The sequence below is a fragment of the Bufo gargarizans genome, chromosome 10, assembly GCF_014858855.1.
Source record: "Bufo gargarizans isolate SCDJY-AF-19 chromosome 10, ASM1485885v1, whole genome shotgun sequence".
Taxonomy (NCBI): Eukaryota; Metazoa; Chordata; class Amphibia; order Anura; family Bufonidae; genus Bufo; species Bufo gargarizans.
Genome location: NC_058089.1, coordinates 67,540,677 through 67,568,045, shown reverse-complemented (window position 1 = coordinate 67,568,045; position 27,369 = coordinate 67,540,677). Strand labels below are relative to the sequence as shown.

The window sequence follows — 27,369 nt, the reverse complement described above, 5'->3', positions numbered from 1 at the left end:
ACAGTGATAGGCGCATCATAGTAAGAAGAGAGGCAGATGCCTATTGTACAAGCCTGTGGGAGCAGTGCTATGATCTGGGGTTGCTGCAGTTGGTCAGGTCTAGGTTCAGCAACAGTATGTGCTCCAAGAATAAGGTCAGCTGGCTACCTGAACATACTGAATGACCAGGTTATTCCACCAATGGATTTTTTCTTAACCCTATTGAGAATCTTTGGGATGTGCCGGAGAAGGCTTTGCACAGCAGTCAGACTCTACCATCATTAATGCAAGAGCTTGGTGAAAAATTAATGCAACACTGGATGGTAATAAATCTTGTGACATTGCAGAAGCTTATAGAAACTATGCCGCAGCGAATGTGTGCCGTAATCAAAGCTAAAGGCGGTCCAACGAAATATTAGAGTGTGTGACATGAGCATTAAAAGTTCCTATGGCACCATGAACCTAAATAGGTGTACAGAGTCATGAACTTAGACCAGGCTATTATTCTAAAATTACAAATCTATTCTATGATAACACCAATATACAAATGGCTCCAATATAAGTCCTCTATCACGGTAGGTGAGGGAAGGGAAGCAAACCAAATACAACAAAAGCAACAAAACTCCAGGCTAGGCCCTAAAGCTAGGGAACAGGGAAAGGTCACCACCTGACAATCCCTGAGCCTTTCCTTGACTGCTGACAACTTGAGCAAATCCTTAAGATGGAAGTGCTCTTGCACTGGAACCTAAACCTTAACAAACCCTCAACTAGGGAGCTGGAGATAAGACGACCGGTTCCTAGCACAAGGTGGAGGAACCAGTGTCTTCCTGAGGCCTAGCCAGAACACACAACAAAAGGGAAGGAGTAGGACTTAGCTTAAGACGGACGGGGATCAGGGGATCCAGAAAACACCAGCTGAGAACTCCAGAAGCAAATATAAACCACAAGGGCTAAAGTCAGAGGCCGGTAAAATCAGCACCACTAAATAACTAATGAGCAGAACCTGTGGGGAGGTGGAATCCTGCCCAAAAACCACAACAAAGAGAAACAGAACAATCTGTCAGATCTTCTCAGGCCTCTCACAGGGCAGGGCAGGACATCCTCACTGTGTAAATCAGAGTTGATAAACCACACCAAAAATTGAACACATACACAGTACTACAAAATCATAAACAATACTTTATTAGTAACTTGAATACAATGTTATCTAAAAGAATATCAGTAACAGCAGCAGTCATTAGAAAGAAAAGGAACTGAAGCGGTGAAGCTACAAAAAAATAAAAAATAACCAATGTCTACAATCCCCAATAAAGACAGCCTATCAAAAGTAGTCACCAATGGACCAGGATACTTTCACAAGAGTGCAATAAATAAAAAACATATGCAGGGGTACATAATGAAAACGTAAAATACAGACCACTAACATTTCCAGCTCCGATGCACACATCACATCTAGCTTCCTCAGGGGAAGTTAGCTGGAACTGTTATTGGTCTTTATTAAAAATTTTAATTCTGTACCCCTGTATATGTTTTATATGTATTGTGCTATACACTTTACCTATGGAGGTTGTGAAAGTATCCTGATTAGTGATGAGTGAGCACCCAAAGTATTCGGGTGTTTGGCCCGAACACATCGCGATATTCGTGCGCTCGGCCGAGCACCCGAATCAGGGCTCGAGTCCTGCGGGAACATGTGGGAACAGCATTCCTGCACTTTTTTCATAGCAGGAGCGCCGTTCCCTTTCAAGGCCGGATGTCTTTAACGCCAGGCAAAAGGACCAGGAAGTGGTGAAGGCTTTGTACTCACCGCTTCCTGGTCCTCGGTAGGTGTAAAGGGGGGAATATTAATCACCAATATTATGCGAATATCGATAATTAATATTCCTAAATAGGAGGAGCCGTCTAGTGATGACTCCGCCTATTTATGCCTTTATATAGTAACAACACAATACTTTCGCTATGCTTTACACACTAATCACTATACTAGCTGCATGCGCCTTACTCACTACCGCTAACAAGTATACACTACACAAAGGGTACAAATATAACGGTATTTATTACATACTAAGCACGCAATACAGTAATTACTAACAATACACAGCACTACACATATACAATACTCAACTACACTATACGTTCCCAATGTCCACCCACAAACTATCTAGACAATTCACACATACATGTAACGTTAACAACCCACCCACCTGACTAATATTCTATCCCTAGGGGGGCACAACAAGGGTTAATCAAACCACACACTAAGGGGGATACAGGGGTAAGAATACAGGATAAATCAGTGGGACAGGGTTACTTAGGGGCAAATGACAGGGTTAACCAGGGTTCAGGGGTGATAGGATCAGGGCGGGGGATCAAGGGTACCTGGGACTGGGATGATAAGGGACTAGGATGTAGGGTCAGATATGGGGTACAGGGAGGTGGGATAGGGGGGGGATTTGTATTGTAGCAGGGGGGGGTAGATAGCAGCAGGGGGGTAGTCGTTGGTGGTATAGGGGGGTGGTGAGGGTATAGGAGGGTGTCGTTGGTAGTATAGGGGGGGTGGGTGATACTTAGGGTTTATTGCTCGTTGTCCAGGGGGGCTCGTCGTCCAGGGGATGATCCTCAGGTAGGGTGGGCGGCCGGGTCTCCTCTAACTTAGTGTCGGGTCCGCTGGACTTATATGTCCAGCGGCCCGCACTCCGTACCGCCCACATAGCGGCGCGCGAGCGCGCACCACTGTGAGGGACACGTGGGCCGGCGCGGTGAGATGACGTCACCGCGCATCCCTGCACGCGCGCCGCAGGGCCGCGCTTACTTGCTGGCAGGCGGGAGATCCTTTGATCTCCCGTCTGCAGCTCTCAGCATTCCGGACATCGCAATGGTAATTGCGATGCCGGAATGCGCATAATAGAGGGAGCGGAGGTGTCTCCTCTCGCTCTATTATGCCTAATTATCTCCAGCCGGGCTGCAGATAATTAGAACAAAAGGACTCAGATTCATTAGAATCTGAATCCTTTTGAGGTCGCCAGAATGACTGGACCTTATCCGGTCATCCTGGCGCCTTTACTCAGAATACATCAATGTGAATGTTTGGGGCACATTCACATTGATGCATCTGAGTCCATGTAGGGGGGGTTTATATATATATATATACAATATAGATATATATATTATACATGGGTATGGATGCTTGGGGCACATCCATACCCATGTATACATTAACTATGCATAAGGGGGCACATATAAGGGGTCACAAGCCCCTACATAACATATTATAAGGGGGCATACACCTTAAAGGGGCAGATACCCAAATATATATATATATATATATATACATATATATATATATATATATATATATATATATATGTATTCACGGGGCAGATTATATGAATTCCCACAGGGGCATGGATGAGCCCCTGGGGAATATCAGAGGCGGATGGGCGCAGGTGCTGGGCACATCTGCGCACATCGCCCTGAGGGGATGCACCGCCAATACATATATATATATGCACATGCCACCCTTCCTCAACAGTAGGTAACGCTTAAAGTTAAAATATACCATCAGATTGGAGAAAACTCAGATCCGATGGTATATTCTAAACCTGAGGTGTTCCCATGGTGATGGGGACGTACCTCTGACATGGTGCTGCCATCCGCGGCACCTGAGGGGTTAATTGCGCGGAAGGCAGCTCCTTTTCAGAGGTGGGGTGCCGGGAATATTTCTACAATGCTTGCATTGGTGGGCAGTGCGCCCCCTCCCCCCGTATTAAAATCATTGGTGGGCAGTGCGTCCACCCACTCCATCATTGGTGGCAGAGGCAGTTCCGATCGGAGTCCCAGCAGTGTAATGCTGGGGCTCCAATCAGTTACCATGGCAGCCAGGACGCTACTGAAGTCCTGTCTGGCTGCCATGTTTAGTTACTTAGCAGTATTATACTTACATGCGCTGTGGCCACCCGGCGCTCCTTCTTCTTGCAACTCACAGGTCTGTGCAGTGCTTTGCTATAAGCATAAGCAATGCGCCGCACAGACCTGTAAGTTACAAACCGATCGAAGCCCCAGTATGACACTGCTGGGACTCCGATCGGAACTGCCGCTGCCATCAATGATGGGGGGGAGGGCGCACTCTCCACCAATGATTTTAATACTGGGGAGGGCGCACTGCCCACCAATAATTTTAATACCAGGGAGGGGCGGGGCGGGCGCACTGCCCACCAATGATTTTAATACCGGGGAGGGGGGGAGGGCGCACTGCTCATCAATGATTTTAATACGGGAGGGCGCACTGCCCACCAATGCAAACATTGTAGATACATTCCCGACACCCGACCTCTGACAGAGAGCTGACGATTAACCCCAAATAAAGTTCAGCCGCTCTAGTTGGTCTTTCCTGAAATTTTCTTAGTCGCCTTCCACAGCAAAAGCCATGGCCCACAGAGAGCTTCCAAAGCATCAGAGGGATCTCATTGTTAAAAGGTACCAGTCAGGAGAAGGGTACAAAAGAATTTCCGAGGCATTAGATATACCATGGAACACAGTGAAGACAGTCATCATCAAGTCGAGAAAATATGGCACAACAGTGACATTACCAAGAACTGGCCGTCCCTCCAAAATTGATGAAAAGACGAGACGAAAACTGGTCTGAGAGGCTACCAAGAGGCCTACAGCAACATTAAAGGAGCTGCAGGAATATCTGGCAAGTACTGGCTGTGTGGTACATGTGACAACAATCTCCCGTATTCTTTATATGTCCGGGTTATGGGGTAGAGTGGCAAGACGAAAGCCTTTTCTTACAAAGAAAAACATCCAGGCCAGGCTACATTTTGCAAAAACACATCTGAAGTCTCCCAAAAGCATGTGGGAAAAGGTGTTATGGTCTGATGAAACCAAGGTTGAACTTTTTGGCCATAATTCCAAAAGATATGTTTGGCGCAAAAACAACACTGCATATCACCAAAAGAACACCATAGCCACAGTGAAGCATGGTGGTGGCAGCATCATGCTTTGGGGCTGTTTTTCTTCAGCTGGAACTGGGGCCTTAGTTAAGCTAGAGGGAATTATGAACAGTTCCAAATACCAGTCAATATTGGCACAAAGCCTTCAGGCTTCTGCTAGAAAGCTGAACATGAAGAGGAACTTCTTCTTTTAGCATGACAACGACCCAAAGCATGCATCCAAATCAACAAAGGAATTGTTTCACCAGAAGAAGATTAAAGTTTTAGAAGGGCCCAGCCAGAGCCCAGATGTGAATCCGATTGAAAATATGTGGGGTGATCTGAAGAGGGCTGTGCACAGGAGATGCCCTCGCAATCTGACAGATATGGAGTGTTTTTGTAAAGAAGAGTGGGAAAATCCTGCCAAGTCAAAATGTGCCATGCTGATAGACTCATACCCAAAAAAAGTGCTGTAATAAAATCAAAAGGTGTTTCAACAAAGTATTAGTTTAAGGGTGTGCACACTTATGCAACCATATTATTTTATTTTTAGATTTTTTTCTTCTCTCTACCTAAAAGATTTCAGTTTGTTTTTCAATTGAGTTGTACAGTTTAAAGGTCACATTAAAGGTGGAAAAAGTTCTTAAATTAGTTATATTTGTCATTCATTTTTTTACATCACAGAAACCTGACCTTTTAACAGGGGTGTGTAGACTTTTTATATCCACTGTGTGTATATATATATACAGACGTGGACAAAATTGTTGGTACCCTTTGGTCAATGAAAGAAAAAGTCACAATGGTCACAGAAATAACTTTAATCTGACAAAAGTAATAATAAATTAAAATTCTATAAATGTTAACCAATGAAAGTCAGACATTGTTTTTCAACCATGCTTCAACAGAATTATGTAAAAAAATAAACTCATGAAACAGGCATGGACAAAAATGATGGTACCCCTAGAAAACACAGAACATAATGTGACCAAAGGGACATGTTAATTCAAGGTGTGTCCACTAATTAGCATCACAGGTGTCTACAACCTTGTAATCAGCCATTGGGCCTATATATATGGCTCCAGGTAATCACTGTGTTGTTTGGTGATATGGTGTGTACCACACTCGACATGGACCAGAGGAAGCAAAGGAAAGAGCTGTCTCAAGAGATCAGAAAGAAAATTATAGACAAGCATGTTAAAGGTAAAGGCTATAAGACCATCTCCAAGCAACTAGATGTTCCTGTGAGTACAGTTGCACATATTATTCATAAGTTTAAGATCCATGGGACTGTAGCCAACCTCCCTGGACGTGGCCGCAGGAGGAAAATTGATGACAAATCTAAGAGACGGATAATCCGAATGGTAACAAAAGAGCCTAGAAAGACTTCTAAAGAGATTCAAGGTGAACTTCATGCTCAAGGAACATCAGTGTCAGATCGCACCATCCGTCGTTGTTTGAGCCAAAGTGGACTACATGGGAGACGACCAAGGAGGACACCATTGTTGAAAACGAATCATAAAAAAGCAAGACTGGAATATGCCAAACTACATGTTGACAAGCCACAAAGCTTCTGGGAGAATGTCCTGTGGACAGATGAGACAAAAATCGAAGTTTTTGCCAAGGCACATCAGCTGTATGTTCACAGACGAAAAAATGAAGCATATCAAGAAAAGAACACTGTCCCTACTGTGAAACATGGAGGAGGCTCTGTTATGTTCTGGGGCTGCTTTGCTGCGTCTGGCACAGGGTGTCTTGAATCTGTGCAGGGTACAATGAAATCTCAAGACTATCAAGGAATTCTAGAGAGAAATGTACTAGCCAGTGTCAGAAAGCTTGGTCTCAGTCGCAGGTCATGGGTCTTGCAACAGGACAATGACCCAAAACACACCGCTAAAAACACCCAAGAATGGCTAAGAGGAAAAAATTGGACTATTCTAAAGTGGCCTTCTATGAGCCCTGACCTCAATCCTATTGAGCATCTTTGGAAGGAGCTGAAACATGCAGTCTGGAAAAGGCACCCTTCAAACCGGACACAACTGGAGCAGTTTGCTCATGAGGAGTGGGCCAAAATACCTGCTGAGAGGTGCAGATGTCTCATTGACAGTTACAGGAAGCGTTTGATTGCAGTGATTGCCTCAAAAGGTTGCGCAACAAAATATTAAGTTAGGGGTACCATCATTTTTGTCCATGCCTGTTTCATGAGTTTATTTTTTTACATAATTCTGTTGAAGCATGGTTGAAAAACAATGTCTGACTTTCATTGGTTAACATTTATAGAATTTTAATTTATTATTACTTTTGTCAGATTAAAGTTATTTCTGTGACCATTGTGACTTTTTCTTTCATTGACCAAAGGGTACCAACAATTTTGTCCACGTCTGTATATATATATATACATATATATATATATATATATATATATATATACAGTACAGACCAAAAGTTTGGACACACCTTCTCATTCAAAGAGTTTTCTTTATTTTCATGACTATGAAAATTGTAGATTCACACTGAAGGCATCAAAACTATGAATTAACACATGTGGAATTATATACATAACAAAAAAGTGTGAAACAACTGAAAATATGTCATATTCTATGTTCGTCAAAGTAGCCACCTTTTGCTTTGATTACTGCTTTGCACACTCTTGGCATTCTCTTGATGAGCTTCAAGAGGTAGTCACCTGAAATGGTTTTCACTTCACAGGTGTTCCCTGTCAGGTTTAATAAGTGGGATTTCTTGCCTTATAAATGGGGTTGGGACCATCAGTTGCGTTGTGGAGAAGTCAGGTGGATACACAGCTGATAGTCCTACTGAATAGACTGTTAGAATTTGTATTATGGCAAGAAAAAAGCAGCTAAGTAAAGAAAAACGAGTGGCCATCATTACTTTAAGAAATGAAGGTCAGTCAGTCCGAAAAATTGGGAAAACTTTGAAAGTGTCCCCAAGTGCAGTCACAAAAATCATCAAGCGCTACAAAGAAACTGGCTCACATGCGGACCGCCCCAGGAAAGGAAGACCAAGAGTCACCTCTGCTGCGGAGGATAAGTTCATCCGAGTTACCAGCCTCAGAAATCGCAGGTTAACAGCAGTTCAGATTAGAGACCTGGTCAATGCCACACAGAGTTCTAGCAGCAGACACATCTCTAGAACAACTGTTAAGAGGAGACTGTGTGAATCAGGCCTTCATACATAGTAACATAGTACATAAGGCCGAAAAAAGACATTTGTCCATCCAGTTCGGCCTGTTATCCCGCAAGTTGATCCAGAGGAAGGCAAAAAAAACAAAAAACCCTGTGAGGTAGAAGCCAATTTTCTCCACTTTAGGGGACTATAAACTTCCTTCCCGACTCCAATCAGGCAATCAGAATAACTCCCTGGATCAACGACCCCTCTCTAGTAGCTATAGCCTGTAATATTATTAAGCTCCAGAAATACGTCCAGGGCCCTCTTGAATTCCTTTATTGTACTCACCATCACCACCTCCTCAGGCAGAGAGTTCCATATTCTCACTGCTCTTACCGTAAAGAATCCTTTTCTATGTTTGTGTACAAACCTTCTTTCCTCCAGACGCAGAGGATGTCCCCTCGTCACAGTCCTGGGGATAAATAGCTGATGGGATAGATCTCTGTACTGACCCCTGATATATTTATACATATTAATTAGATCTCCCCTCAGTCGTCTTTTTTCGAAAGTGAATAACCCTAATTTTGATAATCTTTCAGGGTACTGTAGTTGCCCCATTCCAGTTATTACTTTAGTTGCCCTTCTCTGGACCTTCTCCAGCTCTGCTATGTCTGCCTTGTTTACAGGAGCCCAGAACTGTACACAGTACTCCATGTGTGGTCTGACTAGCGATTTGTAAAGTGGTAGGACTATGTTCTTATCACGGGAATCTATGCCCCTTCTGATGCAACCCATTATCTTATTGGCCTTGGCAGCAGCTGCCTGACACTGGTTTTTGCAGCTTAGTTTGCTGTTTATTAAAATTCCTAGATCCTTTTCCATGTCAGTGTTACCGAGTGTTTTACCATTTAGTATGTATGGGTGACTTGCATTTTTCCTTCCCATGTGCATAACTTTACATTTATCAGTGTTAAACCCCATCTGCCACTTATCTGCCCAAGCCTCCAATCTATCCAGATCCCTCTGTAGTAGTATACTGTCCTCATCAGTGTAAATTACTTTACACAGTTTAGTGTCATCTGCAAAAACTGATACTTTACTATGCAAGCCTTCTACAAGATCATTAATAAATATATTGAAGAGAATAGGGCCCAATACTGACCCCTGAGGTACCCCACTAGTGACAGTGACCCAATCTGAGTGTGTACCGTTAATAACCACCCTCTGTTTTCTATCACTGAGCCAGTTACTTACCCACATACAGATGTTTTCTCCCAGTCCGAGCATTCTCATTTTATATACTAACCTTTTATGCGGTACAGTGTCAAATGCTTTGGAGAAGTCCAGATATACGACATCCATTGATTCGCCGCTGTCAAGTCTAGAACTTACCTCCTCATAGAAACTGATTAAATTAGTCTGACATGACCGATCCCTCACGAAGCCATGCTGATATGGCGTTATTTGCTTATTTCTGTTGAGATGCTCTAATATAGCATCTCTCAGAAAACCTTCAAACAGTTTACCCACAACAGATGTTAAACTTACCGGCCTATAGTTTCCAGGCTCTGTTTTTTGTCCCTTTTTGAATATTGGCACCACATATGCCATGCGCCAATCCTGTGGGACATTCCCAGTCAGTATAGAGTCAGCAAATATCAGAAATAAGGGTCTGGCTATGACATTACATAATTCCTTTAGGATACGGGGGTGTATGTCATCCGGTCCTGGCGATTTGTCTATTTTAATCTTTTTAAGTCGCTGATGTACTTCTTCCTGGGTCAGACAGGACACTTTTAATGGGGAATTTATTTTTGCATTCGGCATGTCATCTGACAATTTATTTTCCTCAGTGAATACATTGGAGAAAAAAATATTTAACAGCTTTGCTTTCTCCTCATCACTCTCTGCGACTTCCCCCTCATTACTCTTTAAAGGGCCGACACCTTCAGATTTATACTTTTTAACATTTATATAATTGAAGAACATTTTAGGGTTAGTTTTACTCTCTTTGGCAATTAATCTCTCGGTCTCTAGTTTGGCCGCTTTTATTTGTTTTTTACATGTTCTATTTTTTTCCTTATAGTATTTCAGTGCTTCCGTGCTCCCCTCCTGTTTCAGTGAATGATATGCTTTCTTTTTGTCATTTATTGCTTTCTTTACAGTTCTATTTATCCACATTGGTTTCTTTTTGTTCCTTAACCTTTTATTACCATACGGTATGTGCCTCTCACAATGAGATTTTAGGATGTTTTTAAAGATATCCCATTTTGTGGCTGTATTTTTATTTTTGAGGACTTTGTCCCAGTTAGTTTGCCTATGGCCTCTCTTAGTTGGCTAAATTTAGCTTTTTTGAAGTTTGGTATTTTTGTTCCTCCCTGTAGAAACGCTCTTTTGAATGATAATTGGAAGGTTATTACTTTGTGGTCACTATTTCCCAGGTGTCCCCCAACCTGCACATCTGTTGTTCTGTCCGGCCTATTGGTTAATACTAAGTCCAGTATGGCCGTCCCTCTAGTCGGGTCCTGAACCAGTTGGGAGAGGTAATTGTCTTTGGTTATTGCCAAGAACCTGTTTCCTTTATGAGATATACAAGTTTCAGTTTCCCAGTCTATATCTGGGTAGTTGAAGTCCCCCATAATAACCACCTCATTATGATTTGCCGCCTCGTCTATCTCGTTTAGTAATAGATTTTCTGTGGACTCTGGTATATTAGGTGGTTATAGTAAACTCCTATTAGTAAGTTATTGTTGTTTTTAGCTCCATGTATCTCTACCCACACTGACTCCACATGTTCATGTCCCTCACTTATATCTTCGCGGAGTGTGGTCTTTAGACAAGACTTTACATAAAGGCAAACCCCTTCCCCTCTCCAGTTTTGACGATCCTTTCTAAACAGACTGTAACCTTGTACATTAACCGCCCAGTCATAGCTATCATCCAGCCATGTCTCAGTTATTCCCACTATGTCATAGTTCTCCTCACACATCACTAATTCCAGTTCACCAGTTTTATTAGTCAGACTTCTGGCATTAGTATACATACATTTGAGAGGTTTATGTATATTTTTTACCCTACACCTTTTCTTCTGAACTGTTCTAGTCCCTCCTTCCATTCCTCCCCCAGTCCCATTACCTTGCCCCCGGTCTCTATCTGCGCTATCTTCCCGTCCTATAACGTAATTACCCTCCCCCCAGTCCCTAGTTTAAACACTCCTCCAACCTTCTAGCCATCTTTCTCCCCAGCACAGCTGCCCCTTCCCCATTGAGGTGCAGCCCGTCCCTACGATAGAGCCTGTAGCCGATAGAAAAATCGGCCCAGTTCTCCAGGAACCCAAACCCCTCCTTCCTACACCAGTTCTTGAGCCACTTGTTAATCTCCCTAATCTCCCGTTGCCTTTCTTGTGTGGCTCGTGGTACAGGCAGTATTTCAGGAAAATACTACCTTTGAGGTCCTTGCCCTCAGCTTTTGACCTAAATCCCTGAAATCATTTTTAAGGACTCTCCACCTACCTCTAACTTTGTCATTGGTTCCGATATGGACCATGACCGCTGGATCTTCTCCAGCCCCTCCCAGTAATCTGTCAACCCGATCCGCGATGTGTCGAACTCTAGCGCCAGGAAGACAGCACACTGTTCGGCGATCACGGTCTTTGTGACAGATTTCCCTATCTGTTCCCCTAATAATGGAGTCGCCCACTACCAGCACCTGTCTGGCCTGCCCTGCTCTCCTGGTTCCCTGCTTACTGGAGCTGACATTCCCCTGACTGGCAGAGGAAGTGTCCGGCTGCAGCAGTGCCGTCCCCGGACTGACATCCCCCTCATCTGCCAAACGTGCAAACTTGTTGGGGTGTGTCAGATCAGGGGCTAGCCTCCCTGGCACTCTTCCCTCTACCCCGCTTTCTAACTGTTACCCAGCTAGCTACCTCACTTTCCTCAGCCTCCTCTCTGTCACCCTCCCCCTCATCTACCCCAAAGAGTGCTTGCTCGGTGAGAAGCAAACTCTTTTGCAAATTATCAATGCCTCTCAGTGTTGCAACTTGCCCGTTTAGAGACTCGATTTGCGATTCCAAACGGGTTATTTGCTCACATCTAGAACAAAGATATGCACCCTGGAACTGCAGTTCCAGGACTGTATACATCATGCAAGATGTGCACTGGACTGCGTTGTAAATTGTAGAATATCTGCTAGGAAACCACTGCTATAGATAGGCAACAAGCAGAAGAGACTTGTTTGGGCTAAAGAACACAAGGAATGGACATTAGACCAGTGGAAATCTGTGCTTTGGTCTGATGAGTCCAAATTTGAGATCTTTGGTTCCAACCACTGTGTCTTTGTGTGACGCAGAAAAGGTGAAAGGATGGACTCTACATGCCTGGTTCCCATCGTGAAGCATGGAGGAGGAGGTGTGATGGTGTGGGGGTGCTTTGCTGGTGACACTGTTGGGGATTTATTCAAAATTGAAGGCATACTGAACCAGCATGGCTACCACAGCATCTTGCAGCGGCATGCTATTCCATCCGGTTTGCATTTAGTTGGACCATCATTTATTTTTCAACAGGACAATGACCCCAAACACAACTCCAGGCTGTATAAGGGCTATTTGACCATGAAGGAGAGTGATGGGGTGCTGCGCCAGATGACCTGGCCTCCACAGTCACCGGACCTAAAGCCAATCGAGATGGTTTGGGGTGAGCTGGACCGCAGAGTGAAGGCAAAAGGGCCAACAAGTGCTAAGCATCTCTGGGAACTCCTTCAAAACTGTTGGAAGACCATTTCAGGTGACTACCTTTTGAAGCTCATCAAGAGAATGCCAAGAGTGTGCAAAGTAGTAATCAAAGCAAAAGGTGGATACTTTGAAGAACCTAGAATATGACATATTTTCAGTTGTTTCACACTTTTTTGTTATGTATATAATTCCACATGTGTTAATTCATAGTTTTGATGCCTTCAGTGTGAATCTACAATTTTCATAGTCATGAAAATAAAGAAAACTCTTTGATTGAGAAGGTGTGTCCAAACTTTTGGTTCTTACTGTGTATATATACAGTGGGATGCGAAAGTTTGGGCAACCTTGTTAATCGTCATGATTTTCCTGTATAAATCGTTGGTTGTTACGATAAAAAATGTCAGTTAAATATATCATATACGAGACACACACAGTGATATTTGAGAAGTGAAATGAAGTTTATTGGATTTACAGAAAATGTGCTATAATTGTTTAAACAAAATTAGGCAGGTAAATAAATTTTGGCACTGTTGTCATTTTATTGATTCCAAAACCTTTAGAACTAATTATTGGAACTCAAATTGGCTTGGTAAGCTCAGTGACCCCTGACCTACATACACAGGTGAATCCAATTATGAGAAAGACTATTTAAGGGGGTAAATTGTAAGTTTCCCTCCTCTTTTAATTTTCTGTGAAGAGTAGCAACATGGGGCTCTCAAAACAACTCTCAAATGACCTGAAGACAAAGATTGTTCACCATCATGGTTTAGGGGAAGGATACAGAAAGCTGTCTCAGAGATTTCAGCTGTCTGTTTCCACAGTTAGGAACATATTGAGGAAATGGAAGACCACAGGCTCAGTTCAAGTTAAGGCTCGAAGTGGCAGACCAAGAAAAATCTCGGATAGACAGAAGCGACGAATGGTGAGAACAGTCAGAGTCAACCAACAGACCAGCACCAAAGACCTACAACATCATCTTGCTGCAGATGGAGTCACTGTGCATCGTGCAACCATTCGGCGCACTTTACACAAGGAGATGCTGTATGCGAGAGTGATGTAGAGGAAGCCTTTTCTCCACCCACAGCACAAAAAGTGCCGCTTGAGGTGGGCTAAAGAACATTTGGACAAGCCAGCTTCATTTTAGAATAAGGTGCTGTGGACTGATGAAACTAAAATTGAGTTATTTGGCCATAACAAGGGGCGTTATGCATGGAGGAAAAAGAACACAGCATTCCAAGAAAAACACCTGCTACCTACAGTAAAATATGGTGGTGGTTCCATCATGCTGTGGGGCTGTGTGGCCAGTGCAGGGACTGGGAATCTTGTCAAAGTTGAGGGACGCATGGATTCCACTCAGTATCAGCAGATTCTGGAGACCAATGTCCAGGAATCAGTGACAAAGCTGAAGCTGCGCCGGGGCTGGATCTTTCAACAAGACAACGACCCTAAACACTGCTCAAAATCCATTAAGGCATTTATGCAGAGGAACAAGTACAACATTCTGGAATGGCCATCTCAGTCCCCAGACCTGAATATAATTGAAAATCTGTGGTGTGACTTAAAGAGAGCTGTCCATGCTCGGAAGTCATCAAACCTGAATGAACTAAAGATGTTTTGTAAAGAGGAATGGTCCAAAATACCTTCAACCATAATCCAGACTCTCATTGGAACCTACAGGAAGCGTTTAGAGGCTGTAATTTCTGCAAAAGGAGGATCTACTAAATATTGATTTCATTTCTTTTTTGTGGTGCCCAAATTTATGCACCTGCTGTCACCACCAGACATCTGAGAAGCTCTGACAGACGTCTAGAACCTCCTCCTTGAGGTTCCTTTGTTTTGCTTTCATTTTCTCATCTTGTTAGCCTCTCTCAGCTGTCATGTAGTTGCACTGATTGCATTCCTTTAAATCCTTTTCCCATAGTGCATCACTTTGCGGTTTACACAACTTCCTGGAGTGTGTGCATGCTGTTCCTACTTCTCAGTCTTCTACAAGATAAGTTTTGTTCATTTATTTGTGTTTTTCTGTTTGCTGGATCCCAGGTGACCCTGACTCCCTCCGTATCTAGTGTAGGGAGCCGGTGGTCATGTCCCCTCACTATTATAGGGTGTTCAGGTGTTATACAGTCGAGGTACGAGGATATGCGATCATCTACCATTGGGATTTTCGCATAGGCTGAGCAGTCAGGGAGAGAGCCAGGTCTGATGCAGGGCTCTCCCTTTTTGTTCCTTAGTTTTGGATCCAGTCAGTCGTATATTAATTTTGTGTTTTCTAGTTTCCTGCACACCTTCCGTGACACCTGCCTAATTTTGTTTAAACAATTATAGCACACTTTCTGTAAATCCAATAAACTTCATTTCACTTCTCAAATATCACTGTGTGTGTCTCCTATATGATATATTTAACTGACACTTTTTATCGTAACAACCAACGATTTATACAGGAAAATCATGATGATTAACAAGGTTGCCCAAACTTTCGCATCCCACTGTATGTATATGTATGTATATATATATATATATATATATATATATATATTCTGCATCTCAATAAACTGCTATTCACCTATTAGATATCTGGACAGTTAACTGAAGAAGTCACATTACTGACTCCATCTTTAGTCCTATCCAGATCTCCTACAGATGCATTTTACAGGACTAAAATTAGAGGCTGTTGTGCAAATATAATAAAGGTCTGCAAGCAAACTTTTAAATACATGTATATTAGAAAAATGTATAACTGAGTATACTCTAAAAAAATAAATGTAGTCATTAAAATCAGAATACCTCTTTAAATACACTTTGTGCTATATACTTAAATTTTATTGCCAAATTCTTAATTATTCACTATTTAATCAGATGACTCTTGATTTATTATAGACGTATGTATTTAATTAAGGGGGTGTTCTGGTTACAAGACGTTATCCCATGTACACTGGTAGAAGCAGGTTAGGGGATATCTAACCGACCAGTTTGGTACTGACTACTGTGCTCAGCTAACTCTGACAGTCCAGTAGAGAAAAAATAGAGTGGAAAGGTGCATGCTTGACCTGCTATTCCTTTAGGAAAGGGGAACAGGATCCCGACAGTTGGTCTCCCACTAATTCGTTAGTTATCCCCTATTCTGTCCATAGATTTTGACTTCTTATACATGGAAGACCCTTTTAGGCTTAAGATTTCTATTTTTGTTATATCTGTCCCCCTTGCCACATGGAGGATTGTGATTAGTCTATGAATAGGCCTTTATTTTATATTAATGATTTGTACTTTTATGTGAAATGTATTTATAAAAATTATAACATTCATAAATTGCATTAAAATATATACATACTGCAAGCATTATATTTAGAATAGTAAATGGCAGACGCCAGTGGTTATAGGCTAGCTTTGATTACACAGTTATTTATTTTATTAATTGTAATTTTTTTTCTATTTTAGCACCTCTATCACAGATGTACTTCATCGAATTGTACAGCTGCTGCAAGATGATGACTGTGTATGTATTAATTGTGTCATGATGTAAACTGAACAGCAATATTGTGTTGGGGACTTTATTTTATGGAACATTGTCTGAAATGTGAGGGAAATAGGTTATGATAATCCTGTTCCCACACCTTCTTACCTGGCTATGGAGAGGTGGTGAGGAGGAAAAGAGAATCACAGGGATGGCTGTTAAATTCAGTTTGAGCAATGGAGTATGGTGTGAGGTTTTAAAGGGCCACAAAACCTTGAGAAACAAAGAAAAAAAAGTATAACGCTCTAAGGAAAGTTTGCCTATTGCTATTTCTGTATGGACATCTGCAAGCTGTTACAGATGTCCTCCCAGTCCCTCCATCTTTGGCTGTGGCGTGACCAGGGGCAGAACTGGGAAATTAAAGTGGCCCTGGAAAAAAAAAAAAGTGGCTCCATGTTTTAGGTGGGTTCAAATTCACAGAACGCAGGACAACAAAAGTAGCCTGGGCCAGCAATACCATAATAACATAGTAACATATTATAAAAGGCCAAAAAAAGACATTTGTCCATCCAGTTCGGCCTGTTATCCTGCAAGTTGATCTAGAGGAAGAAAAAAAAATGTGAGGTAGAAACCAATTTTCCCCACTTAAGGGGGGAAAAATTCCTTTCAGACTCTAATCACGCAATCAGAATAACTCCCTAGTGCAGAACAAAATGCTGCCCCAGCAGAACCAAATACCAAAGTGCAGCACAAAATACTGCCTCTGCAAAACCAAATGCGACAATGCAGCACAAAATACTACCACCTGTACCACAGTATAAAACCGTGTCATTGTCCTGAGGATGGCAATACAGTTGAATTCAGAAGGGCACCTGTGCCCGCTGGGCAGGTCCATATGTGCCTGATGATCCTACATTAATTAATGCTGAAGTATCAGATCTTTATGTACCTGATTGGTGGCCAAGAGGAGAGCTTTGGTCGGCATCGGCCCACCAGGAAATTTCCCTGTAGGTTCTATGGCCAGTCTACTCATGGGACTGACTCTTAAGGTATCTGACCTCACAGTCAGAAATGGACATTTGGGGAAATGGGAGGGACTTAAAAGGTTTGGCAACTATGACACAGGCTTTATTAGTGAATCGACAATGAATCAGCAACACAATGGAAAGCAAGGGGAAGGGACCAACCAATTACTGTAAAAACGTGGGGGAGTGAGCGCCAATCTCAAGCATATCAAAGTAAAATAAATGAAGTTAAAAGTTGCACCACCCACAAAGACGTGGGACTTGCATGTTGGGACAAGATAGTGGGTTGATAATATGATATGCAATGCAATAAAACAATGAATAAAACTGTCACGGCCATGGCTATGACCGTGACTCCTTAACCGCATGCGGTTGCCTGCGGTTTAGTTTGGGTGTTCAACCACAGGTGAGGGCCGCTGGTGTGTGGCCTCACTTGTGGTTGCCGCGGGCAACTAGTTGTGTTGTGTATGTGTCAGCGACACTGGCTTTTTGTTGGGAAAATGTATGCGTGATTCCACACCTCCTTTTGTGGTAAGGGTCGGACAGGTGCACCAGGCTAAGTGGGAAGTTGGAGAAGGTGCGTGTGATTGCGTCAAAAGACAAACCAGAGTTGGTTGAGTGGCTCACTCAGCCTTCGGCTTCTGCACCCTTCTCATCCTCTGTATCTGCACCCTTCTCACTCTCTGCTGTGTGCACCCCCAAAGACACAACCACCACCACCATCAAAGCCCCTCCACTCGAGTCAGAGGAATTATTTTCCCATCCATGCCCAGACCTTACTGATGCGCAGCCATTCTTGGCATCGGATGAGAAAGATGAGGTAGCAATGGCCGCCACCCAGCGGTCGACAGTACCCAGATCAGCCCAAGGAGGGAGGTCCCCACTGTTGCTGCCTACTCTAATGTCAGTGGTGGTGAAGGTGACGATGATGATGTATTGAAGGAAGTCACGTGGGTGCCCACAAGAGAGGAAGAGGAGGGGAGTTCAGAGGGAGAGACAGAGCAGCAGATAGGGGGTAGAGGGAGGAGACGCAGGCAGAACTCGCAGTGCACAAGAGGCAAAAAGCAGACAGCAAATGTATCTGGAGAAAGCCATCCACCATGCACGGTCACATCTGGCGCTCCTAGGACGCCAGCACATGGCTCTGCAGTGTGGGCTTTTTTTTTACGTGTCAGCTGCTGACAATAGTGTTGCCATCTGCAGCCTGTGCTGTCAACGCACAAGTCGCGGTAAGTCCAACACTCACCTAGGGACGACCGCCTTAAGAAGACACCTGGCCTCCCATCACTGATCACAGTAGGAGCAACACCATCAGAACCCACAAAGCCACACTCCCAGCACTTTACGTCCTGCCTTTTCTTCTTCTCCTCTCTTCTCCCATTTGCCCTCCACTCCACCTTCCACCGTGCAGTCGTCGCATTCATCTGGCAAAAGGCAGGCTTCCGTGGCCCAAATGTTTGAACGTAAAAAGTTGATGATGCCGGATAACCCTCTTGCCCAACGACTGAAAGCTGGCTTGTCGTAACTGCTAGCCCACCAACTACTGCCATATAAACATATAAATGGCCATATAAATTTGTGGCCATTGGCACACCACAATGGAAGGTCCCCGGAGGGATATATTTATCCCAGAAGGGCATCCCAGAGCTATATGGCCATGCTCAGCGGCAAGTGAATGTATCTCTGGCACAAAGAGTCGGTGCCAAGATACATTTGGCCACAGACACGTGGTCTAGCAAACACGGGCATTGAAGGTACATAACTTTTACTGCCCACTGGGTGAACCTTCTGACAGCTGTCAAGCATGTAACCCATGGCACCCGTGTGGATTTGGTGTTATAGCCATGGATTGCATGCAGGACTGTTTCTTCTTCGCCTCCTCCTACTCCATCCTCCGTCTCCTCTTCAGCTGACTCCTCCTTTTCCACTGCGCTTCCCAAGCTCCCCAGAAGCTATTCGACGTCCCAGGTGAGATGTTGACATACTGCGCTGCGGCTGTTGTGCCTGGAAGCCAAGAGCCACACCAGTCTTGCACTGTTTTCAGCTCTGTGGTCACAGGCCGATCAGTGGCTAACCCGCTCAATTTGACAGTTGGTAAAGTGGTGTGCGACAACGATGCCAATCTGCTGAAAGCACTGAAACAGTGTAAAATGACACACGTACCGTGCATGGCACATGTTCTGAACTTAGTCGTGCAGCGATTCGTTGCTAAATACCCCAGGGTCCAGGACACCACGCGGCAGGCCAGTAAATTCTCTAGCCATTTTAGAAGATCTTACACTGCCATGGCTCGCCTTGCTGACATTCAGCGGCAACACCACTTGCCCCTCAGACGTCTGATTTGTGACAGCACAACACGCTGGAACTCCACCTTGTATATGCTTAATAGGCTGCTTCAGCATCAACGTGCCGCTAACGACTGCCTGTATGAACTCTGCAGCAGGACAGGTTCTGCGGAGCTTGGTTTCTTTTCATTAAGCCAGTGGCTGCTCATGCGCTACACATGCAGACTTCTGCAGCCATTTGATGAGATCACCAAACTGGTCAGTCGCAGCCAGGGCACCATCAGTGACATCGTACCTTATGCCTTCTTTCTGGAGCGTGAATTGCGTTGTTTCATTGATCAAGCCATCGAGGAGCAGGAGCTGGAAGATGAGGAAGTCGCAATGCTTAATGAATTCCCAGGGGGGCTACTCCATCTGATACAAGTCAGCAGGAGTATGAAGAGGAGTCAGAGGAGGATGGTGGCGGGGGGAAGAGGAGGAGGAGCAAGAAGAGCAGGCTTTGAGGGGGACTTTAAACTTTTCGGGGATCCCTGGTGTTGTCTGTGCCTGGGGGGAGGAGACCGAGGACGACATTCTCCTGGGCGATGAGCAGGAGCCAGGGCGCTCCACTGCTTCCAATTTAGTGCAAATGGGGGACTTCATGCTCCAGTGTTTGCAGAGGGACCCCCCGTAAAAAAAGCATAATGGGCAAGGACCTGTACTGGTGCAGCGTCCCACTCAGGAACTCGTGGGAACTGCAAAAAAGCTTAAAACGACATTATCCTATTGCATGTCATTTTGTACTGCAACACCTGTTGTATCCCTGTTCATAGGCTGGTCTGGTGTAATTTATACATCCCACCACTAGATGGAGATAGTACTTAGGTCATACAAATACTTAGGTCAGGCCTAGTAAGGCAGTTGAGAGATGGTTTTTAAGTCATTAGGAGGTTAGGTAGAGTAGTAGAATCAGTGGTTACTCTGAGGCTACACACCACACATTAGTGGGTGAAGCCAAATGAAGAAATGAGGTAGAGCCAAGGTATGAGGCGCAGGAGAGCGTTTTCCTTCTGTGACCTTTTTAGATCCCAGAACCTACAACCAGAGGATAGCGTTTTCGTCCCTGGAAGAAGATAACCAATCTAAAGAGAGACATCGGTGAAAACAGCCATTACTAAAGGCTTAAAATGGATTCTGTCACCTCTCATAACACAAATTCAGATTTTAAACCAGTCATGCTCCACAGATTACCTTGAATCGGCTTTGCTGTTCTATACTGTAATCCGTCCAGTAGTTTTTCTGAAAAACGACTTTTATAATATAGCTAATTAATCCTGAAGGTGCCCAGAGGGGCGTTATGTTCCACTTTGTGTGCCCAGTAACGCCCCCTGCATTGCCCAAACTGCCTTCCTCCTGAATCCCTAACCGCTCACAGCGTCTCATCCCTCTCCTCCCCCTCCCTGACGGCCGAGCGAAGTCTCGCGCAGACGCAGTACCCACTGAGGGCTGCGCCAGTGCGATTTGCTGGAGACTGAGGGCGGGAGCTTCATCGTCGTCACTGGGCATGCGCCGAGCCCAGTGACGTCCGATGCTCGCTCTTCCCTCAGTCTCCAGCAAATCGCACTGGCGCAGCCCTCAGTGGGTACGGCGTCTGCGCGAGACTTTTACTGCAGTAAAATTGATATCCAATAACCATCTAATATACCTCTAGCCGCATAATTACTTGATCTTTTCTGTACGTTTAATGCATAATTTTTTGGGGCCTGTAATCTAACTGGCCAACAGTAAAATTGTTATAAAGTGACTGCCTAATGTACAGTACATCCAGCTACATAATCACTTGTTCTTTTCTGTACAATGAATGCCTTATGTGTGGGGCCTGTACTCCACTGGCCTGCAGTAAAATTGATATCCAATGACCGTCTAATATACCTCCAGCCACATAATCACTTCATCTTTTCTGTACTGTGAATGCCTAATGTTTGGGACCTCTACTCCACTGGCCTGCAGTAAAATTGTTATCCGAGGACCATCTAATATACCTCCAGCCACATAATCACTTGATCCTTTCTGTCCGGTAAATCCCTAATGTTTGGGGCCTGTACTCCACTGGCCTGCAGTAAAATTGATATCCAATGACCGTCTAATATACCTCCCGCCACATAATATCTTCTGTAGTGTGGATGCCTAATGTTTGGGGCCTATACTCCACTGCCTGCAGTAAAATTGATAACCAATGACTGTCTAATATACCTCCAGCCACATAATTACTTGATCTTTTCTGTAGTTGAATGCATCATTTTTTGGGGCCTGTAATCTAACTGGCCAACAGTAAAATTGTTATACGGTGACCGCCTAATGTACTGTACCTCCAGCCACATAATCACTTATTCTTTTCTGTACGGTGAATGCCTAACGTTTGGGGCTTGTACTCCACTGGCCTGCAGTAAAATTGATATCCAATGACCGTCTAATATACCTCCCTCCACATAATCACTTCATCTTTTCTGTACTGTGAATAGCTATTGTTTGGGGCCTTTACTCCCCTGCCTGCGGAAAAATTGATATCCAATGACTGTCTAATATACCTCCAGCCACATAATTGCTTGATCTTTTCTGTACGTTGAATGCATCATTTTTTGGGGCCTTTAATCTAACTGGCCAACAGTAAAATTGTTATACGGTGACCGCCAAGTATTAAGCAATGTATTGCTGCATTTGTGGGAGGGGAGTCTGATTACAAGGCTAATTATACGCACCTGTGAGCCAGGCTGGCTGATTACTAGGCTATTTACAGGCACCTGTGGGCCCAGGCTAACGCTGATTCAGCAGATTTCACTACCTCTGAGTCAGCTCTAGGATACAGCAGCATGGTGTGGAGGCTCCTTACAGCTGGGCAACTGCAGAATGCCTCAGGAGGGCGCTGGTATTCGTGGTAGGATCGGAGTTGTTTGCACGGGACCCACGCTGCGGTCCGCGACGTATAGTGCCCTGGGATGAAGCAGAGTTTGGGCGCTAATGGTCGAACCATGGTTGTTTGCATTGTTTGTCTGGCTATTCAGAGGCCTGGTGGGGCCATTGCATACAGTCATTGGGGTAGCAGGTGCTTAGAGTGGGCATGGTTGTATGTATGTTTTCTGATACCTGGTTTACATGCGGGGCGCGTGTCTGCAGTTGGCTCAAGCACGCGTGCTGGGTTTAAGTGATGGTAAATGTGGTTCAATGGTCGATAAAAAAAAAAAAAAAAAACTTAGTATATTTTGTCCAGCTTGCAGGGGGCTAGAATAGGCATGGTCGCATGTTCTGATACCTGTTACATATGGGACGCGTGTCACCAAGCTACGCACGCTGTGTTTAAGTGATGGTATTTTATTAATTTAGTTTTTGGAAGGGTCATGGATCAATGGGGGAAAAAAAATAAAAAATTAGGAGGTTCGTTTGCACCTGGGCAATGGCAGAAGGTGCCAGGCGAGTGCTGGCATTCACGGTAGGATCGGACTTGGTTACCTTCAAAGCTACATCCGTGTGTCTGCGTTCACATTTTGTCCTATACACCATTCACTACTAGAGCTGCGGTCATACGTCCGCTGTTACATTACATTAATACTCTGCTCACTTTGAGATTGCATTCATACAGCTTCTTTATACCATGCTCCTCATACTCAGAGCTGTGCCCATACCATGTTTTTAGGCACCACTCACATCCAGAGCTGCACTTACCCACTTGTTCTTGCATCATGTGTTATACTCTGCTTCCACTTAAAGCTGCATTTCTTTTCATTGCTACATAATGGTTACTCAGTATTCTTACTAGGGCTATCAGCATACTGCTCTTCCGATAAACATAGCTGCTTACGGTTCTTTCCCTGGTGGTTTGTTACATTCCTTAGGCCTACCTTTTTCAGTTTACTTGGAGAGAGGGGGGGGGGGGAAGGAAAAAAAAAAACATTTTGGGTGGTGTTCTTTAGTCCTGGTTTGCATTCACTCAGACTGGTCTCCTTTACTTCTGGTTCTCATTCACTCAGATTGATCTCGCACCCCAGTTAACCAAATACCTCCCTAGCGGTCAGTGGCCAATAGGAGTAAGTTCCTACTATGTTTTCACAGTTGTTCATTCGTTTGTCACGACAAGGGTCTTTTCTTAGCGAACTGCAATGCCTCTGGCTCTTGTTTTTCTCCCATCTGTTTCAATTTCGCGGTTGATTTAATGTTTCGTTCATGCAAGTGGTTCGGATCTCTAATATCTATGCATTTTCCATTAGGTCTGGCTCACGTTTTAATTACTTATTGTCACTGGAAGGTCATCCAGGTCATTGTCTGGGCTTCGGGGGGCATCATGGCTTTGGGGGCCCGATGGCCATTCTTCATGTTGTTCGTTAGGGGTACAATATGGTTGTAGGCTGGTTAGCATCCTAGGTTTATTGTTGGAGAGGGTCATGGTTATGCGAGTCCCCAAGTCATACTGGTGCTGCATAAGTGGTTTAAAAAAAAAAAAAAAGATAATTTATATAAATCTGCCATTAGTCTCGCACGCATGGCTTCTCCCCTTTTAGTGTTACATATGACTCCGCCATTAGAGGCTCTCACGCATGGCTTCTCCCTTTTAGTGTTACATATGACTCCGCCATTAGAGTCTCTCACGCATGGCTTAGCCATTAGAGTCTCCCACGTATGGCTTCCCCCTTCTAGGAAGATGTTCTAAGTTTGCTGTCTAAAGTGAAGACAAATAAGTCACAGGGGCCTGATGAGATACACCCAAAATTATTAAAAGAGCTTAGTGGTGAGCTGGCAAAACCGTTAACAGATTTATTTAACCAATCATTAGTAACAGGAGTCGTCCCGGAAGATTGGAAATTGGCAAATGTCGTGCCCATTCACAAGAAAGGTAGTAGGGAGGAATCGAGCAACTATAGACCAGTGAGTCTGACATCAATAGTAGGCAAATTAATGGAAACCGTATTAAAGGATAGGATTGTGGAACATCTAAAATCCCATGGATTGCAAGATGAAAAACAACATGGGTTTACTTCAGGGAGATCATGTCAAACAAATCTTATAGATTTTTTTGACTGGGTGACTAAAATAATAGACGGTGGAGGTGCAGTAGACATCGCATATCTAGATTTTAGTAAGGCTTTTGACACTGTCCCACATAGAAGACTTATCAATAAACTGCAGTCATTGAGCATGGACTCCCATATTGTTGAGTGGATTAGGCAGTGGCTGAGTGACAGACAACAGAGGGTTGTAGTCAATGGAGAACATTCAAAACAAGGTCATGTTACCAGTGGGGTTCCACAGGGATCTGTACTGGGACCAATTTTGTTTAATATCTTCATAAGTGATATTGCAAAAGGCCTCGATGGTAAGGTTTGTCTTTTTGCTGATGACACAAAGATATGTAACAGGGTTGATGTTCCTGGAGGGAAACGCCAAATGGAAAAGGATTTAGGAAAACTAGAAGAATTGTCAGAACTCTGGCAACTGAAATTTAATGTGGATAAGTGCAAGATAATGCACCTGGGGCGTAAAAACCCAAGGGCAGAATATAGAATATTTGACACAGTCCTGACCTCAGTATCTGAGGAAAGGGATTTAGGAGTAATTATTTCAGAAGACTTAAAGGTGGGAAGACAATGTAATAGAGCAGCACGAAATGCCAGCAGAATGCTTGGATGTATAGGGAGAGGTATAAGCAGTAGAAAGAGTGAAGTGCTTATGCCGCTGTACAGAACACTGGTGAGACCTCACTTGGAGTATTGTGCGCAGTACTGGAGGCCATATCTCCAGAAGGATATAGATACTCTAGAGAGAGTTCAGAGAAGAGCTACTAAACTAGTACATGGATTGCAGGATAAAACTTACCAGGAAAGGTTAAAGGACCTTAATATGTATAGCTTGGAAGAAAGAAGAGACAGAGGGGATATGATAGAAACTTTTAAATACATAAAGGGAATCAACTCGGTAAAGGAGGAGAGCATATTTAAAAGACGAAAAACTACCACAAGAGGACACCGTTTTAAATTAGAGGGGCAAAGGTTTAAAAGTAATATAAGGAAGTATTACTTTACTGAGAGAGTAGTGGATGCATGGAATAGCCTTCCTGCAGAAGTGGTAGCTGCAAATACAGTGAAGGAGTTTAAGCATGCATGGGATAGGCATAAGGCTATCCTTCAGTTAAGATAGGGCCAGGGACTATTCATAGGATTCAGATATATTGGGCAGACTAGATGAGCCAAATGGTTCTTATCTGCCGACACATTCTATGTTTCTATGTTTCTATGTTTCTAGTGTTACATATGACTCCGCCATTAGAGTCTCTCACGCATGGCTTAGCCATTAGAGTCTCTCACGTATGGCTTCTCCCTTTTAGTGTTACATATGACTCCGCCATTAGAGTCTCTCACGCATGGCTTAGCCATTAGAGTCTCTCACGCATGGCTTAGCCATTAGAGTCTCTCACGCATGGCTTAGCCATTAGAGTCTCTCACGCATGGCTTAGCCATTAGAGTCTCTCACGCATGGCTTCTCCCTTTTAGTGTTACATATGACTCCGCCATTAGAGTCTCTCACGCATGGCTTAGCCATTAGAGTCTCTCACGTATGGCTGCACCCGCACTGAATACCGACCCATTCATTTCTATGGGGCTGTTCACATGAGCGGTGATTTTCACGCATCACTTATGCGTTGCATGAAAATCGCAGCATGCTCCTCTTTGTGCATTGCGGTGCCATAATCCACGCAACGCAGGCCCCATAGAAGTAAATGGGGTTGCGTGAAAATCGCAAGCATCCGCAAGCAAGTGCGGATGCGGTGTGATTGTCACGCACGGTTGCTAGGAGACGATCGGGATGGAGACCCGATCATTATTATTTTCCCTTATAACATGGTTATAAGGGAAAATAATAGCATTCTGAATACAGAATGCATAGTAAAATAGCGCTGGAGGGGTTAAAAATAAATAAATAAATAATTTAACTCACCTTAATCCACTTGCTTGCGTAGCCCGGCATCTCCTTCTGTCTTCATCTGAGCTTTGTGCAGTAACAAGGACCTTTGGTGACGTCACAGTCATCACATGATCCATCACCATGGTAAAAGATCATGTGATGGATCATGTGATGACCGGAGTGACATGATCACAGGTCCTGTTCATGTATTTAATGCTCACCCCAGGTCCTGTTCAGCAAAGGAGCCAGAAGGAGATGCCAGGCTACGCGAGCAAGTGGATTAAGGTGAGTTAAATTATTTTGTATTTTTTTTAACCCTTCCAGCGCAATTTTACTATGCATTCTGTATTCAGAATGCTATTATTTTCCCTTATAACCATGTTATAAGGGAAAATAATACAATCTACACAACATCGATCCTAAGCCTGAACTTCTGTGAAGAAGTTGGGGCTTGGGTACCAAACACGCGCGATTTTTCTCACGTGAGTGCAAAAAGCATTACAATGTTTTGCACTTGCGCGGAAAAATCGCGGGTGTTCCCGCAACGCATCCGCACATTTCCCGCAACGCCCGTGTGAAACGGGCCTTAGTGTCACATATGACTCCGCCATTAAAGTCTCTCACGCATGGCTTAGCCATTAGAGTCTCTCACGTATGGCTTCTCCCTTTTAGTGTCACATGTGACTCCGCCATTAGAGTCTCTCGCGCATGGCTTCTCCCTTTTAGTGTCACATATGACTCCGCCATTAGAGTCTCTCACGCATGGCTTAGCCATTAGAGTCTCTCACATATGGCTTCTCCCTTTTAGTGTCACATATGACTCCGCCATTAAAGTCTCTCACGTATGGCTTCTCCGTTTTAGTCTTACACAATGACTCCGCCATTTGTCTCTCATGCATGGCTTCTCCGT

The 27,369-nt window shown here is 44.0% G+C and overlaps 1 protein-coding gene across 3 annotated transcripts in view; it reads left to right on the top strand.

Annotated features, from left to right (window-relative positions):
* LOC122921143 (capping protein, Arp2/3 and myosin-I linker protein 3-like) overlaps nt 1-27,369 on the top strand; it is a 782,130-nt gene that overhangs the window by 532,750 nt on the left and 222,011 nt on the right. For all 3 annotated transcript variants that reach the window (XM_044271159.1, XM_044271158.1, XM_044271160.1), the window contains one exon: nt 16,204-16,261. In XM_044271159.1, the coding sequence (XP_044127094.1) occupies nt 16,204-16,261 (58 nt within the window). The remainder of the gene's footprint in view (nt 1-16,203; nt 16,262-27,369) is intronic.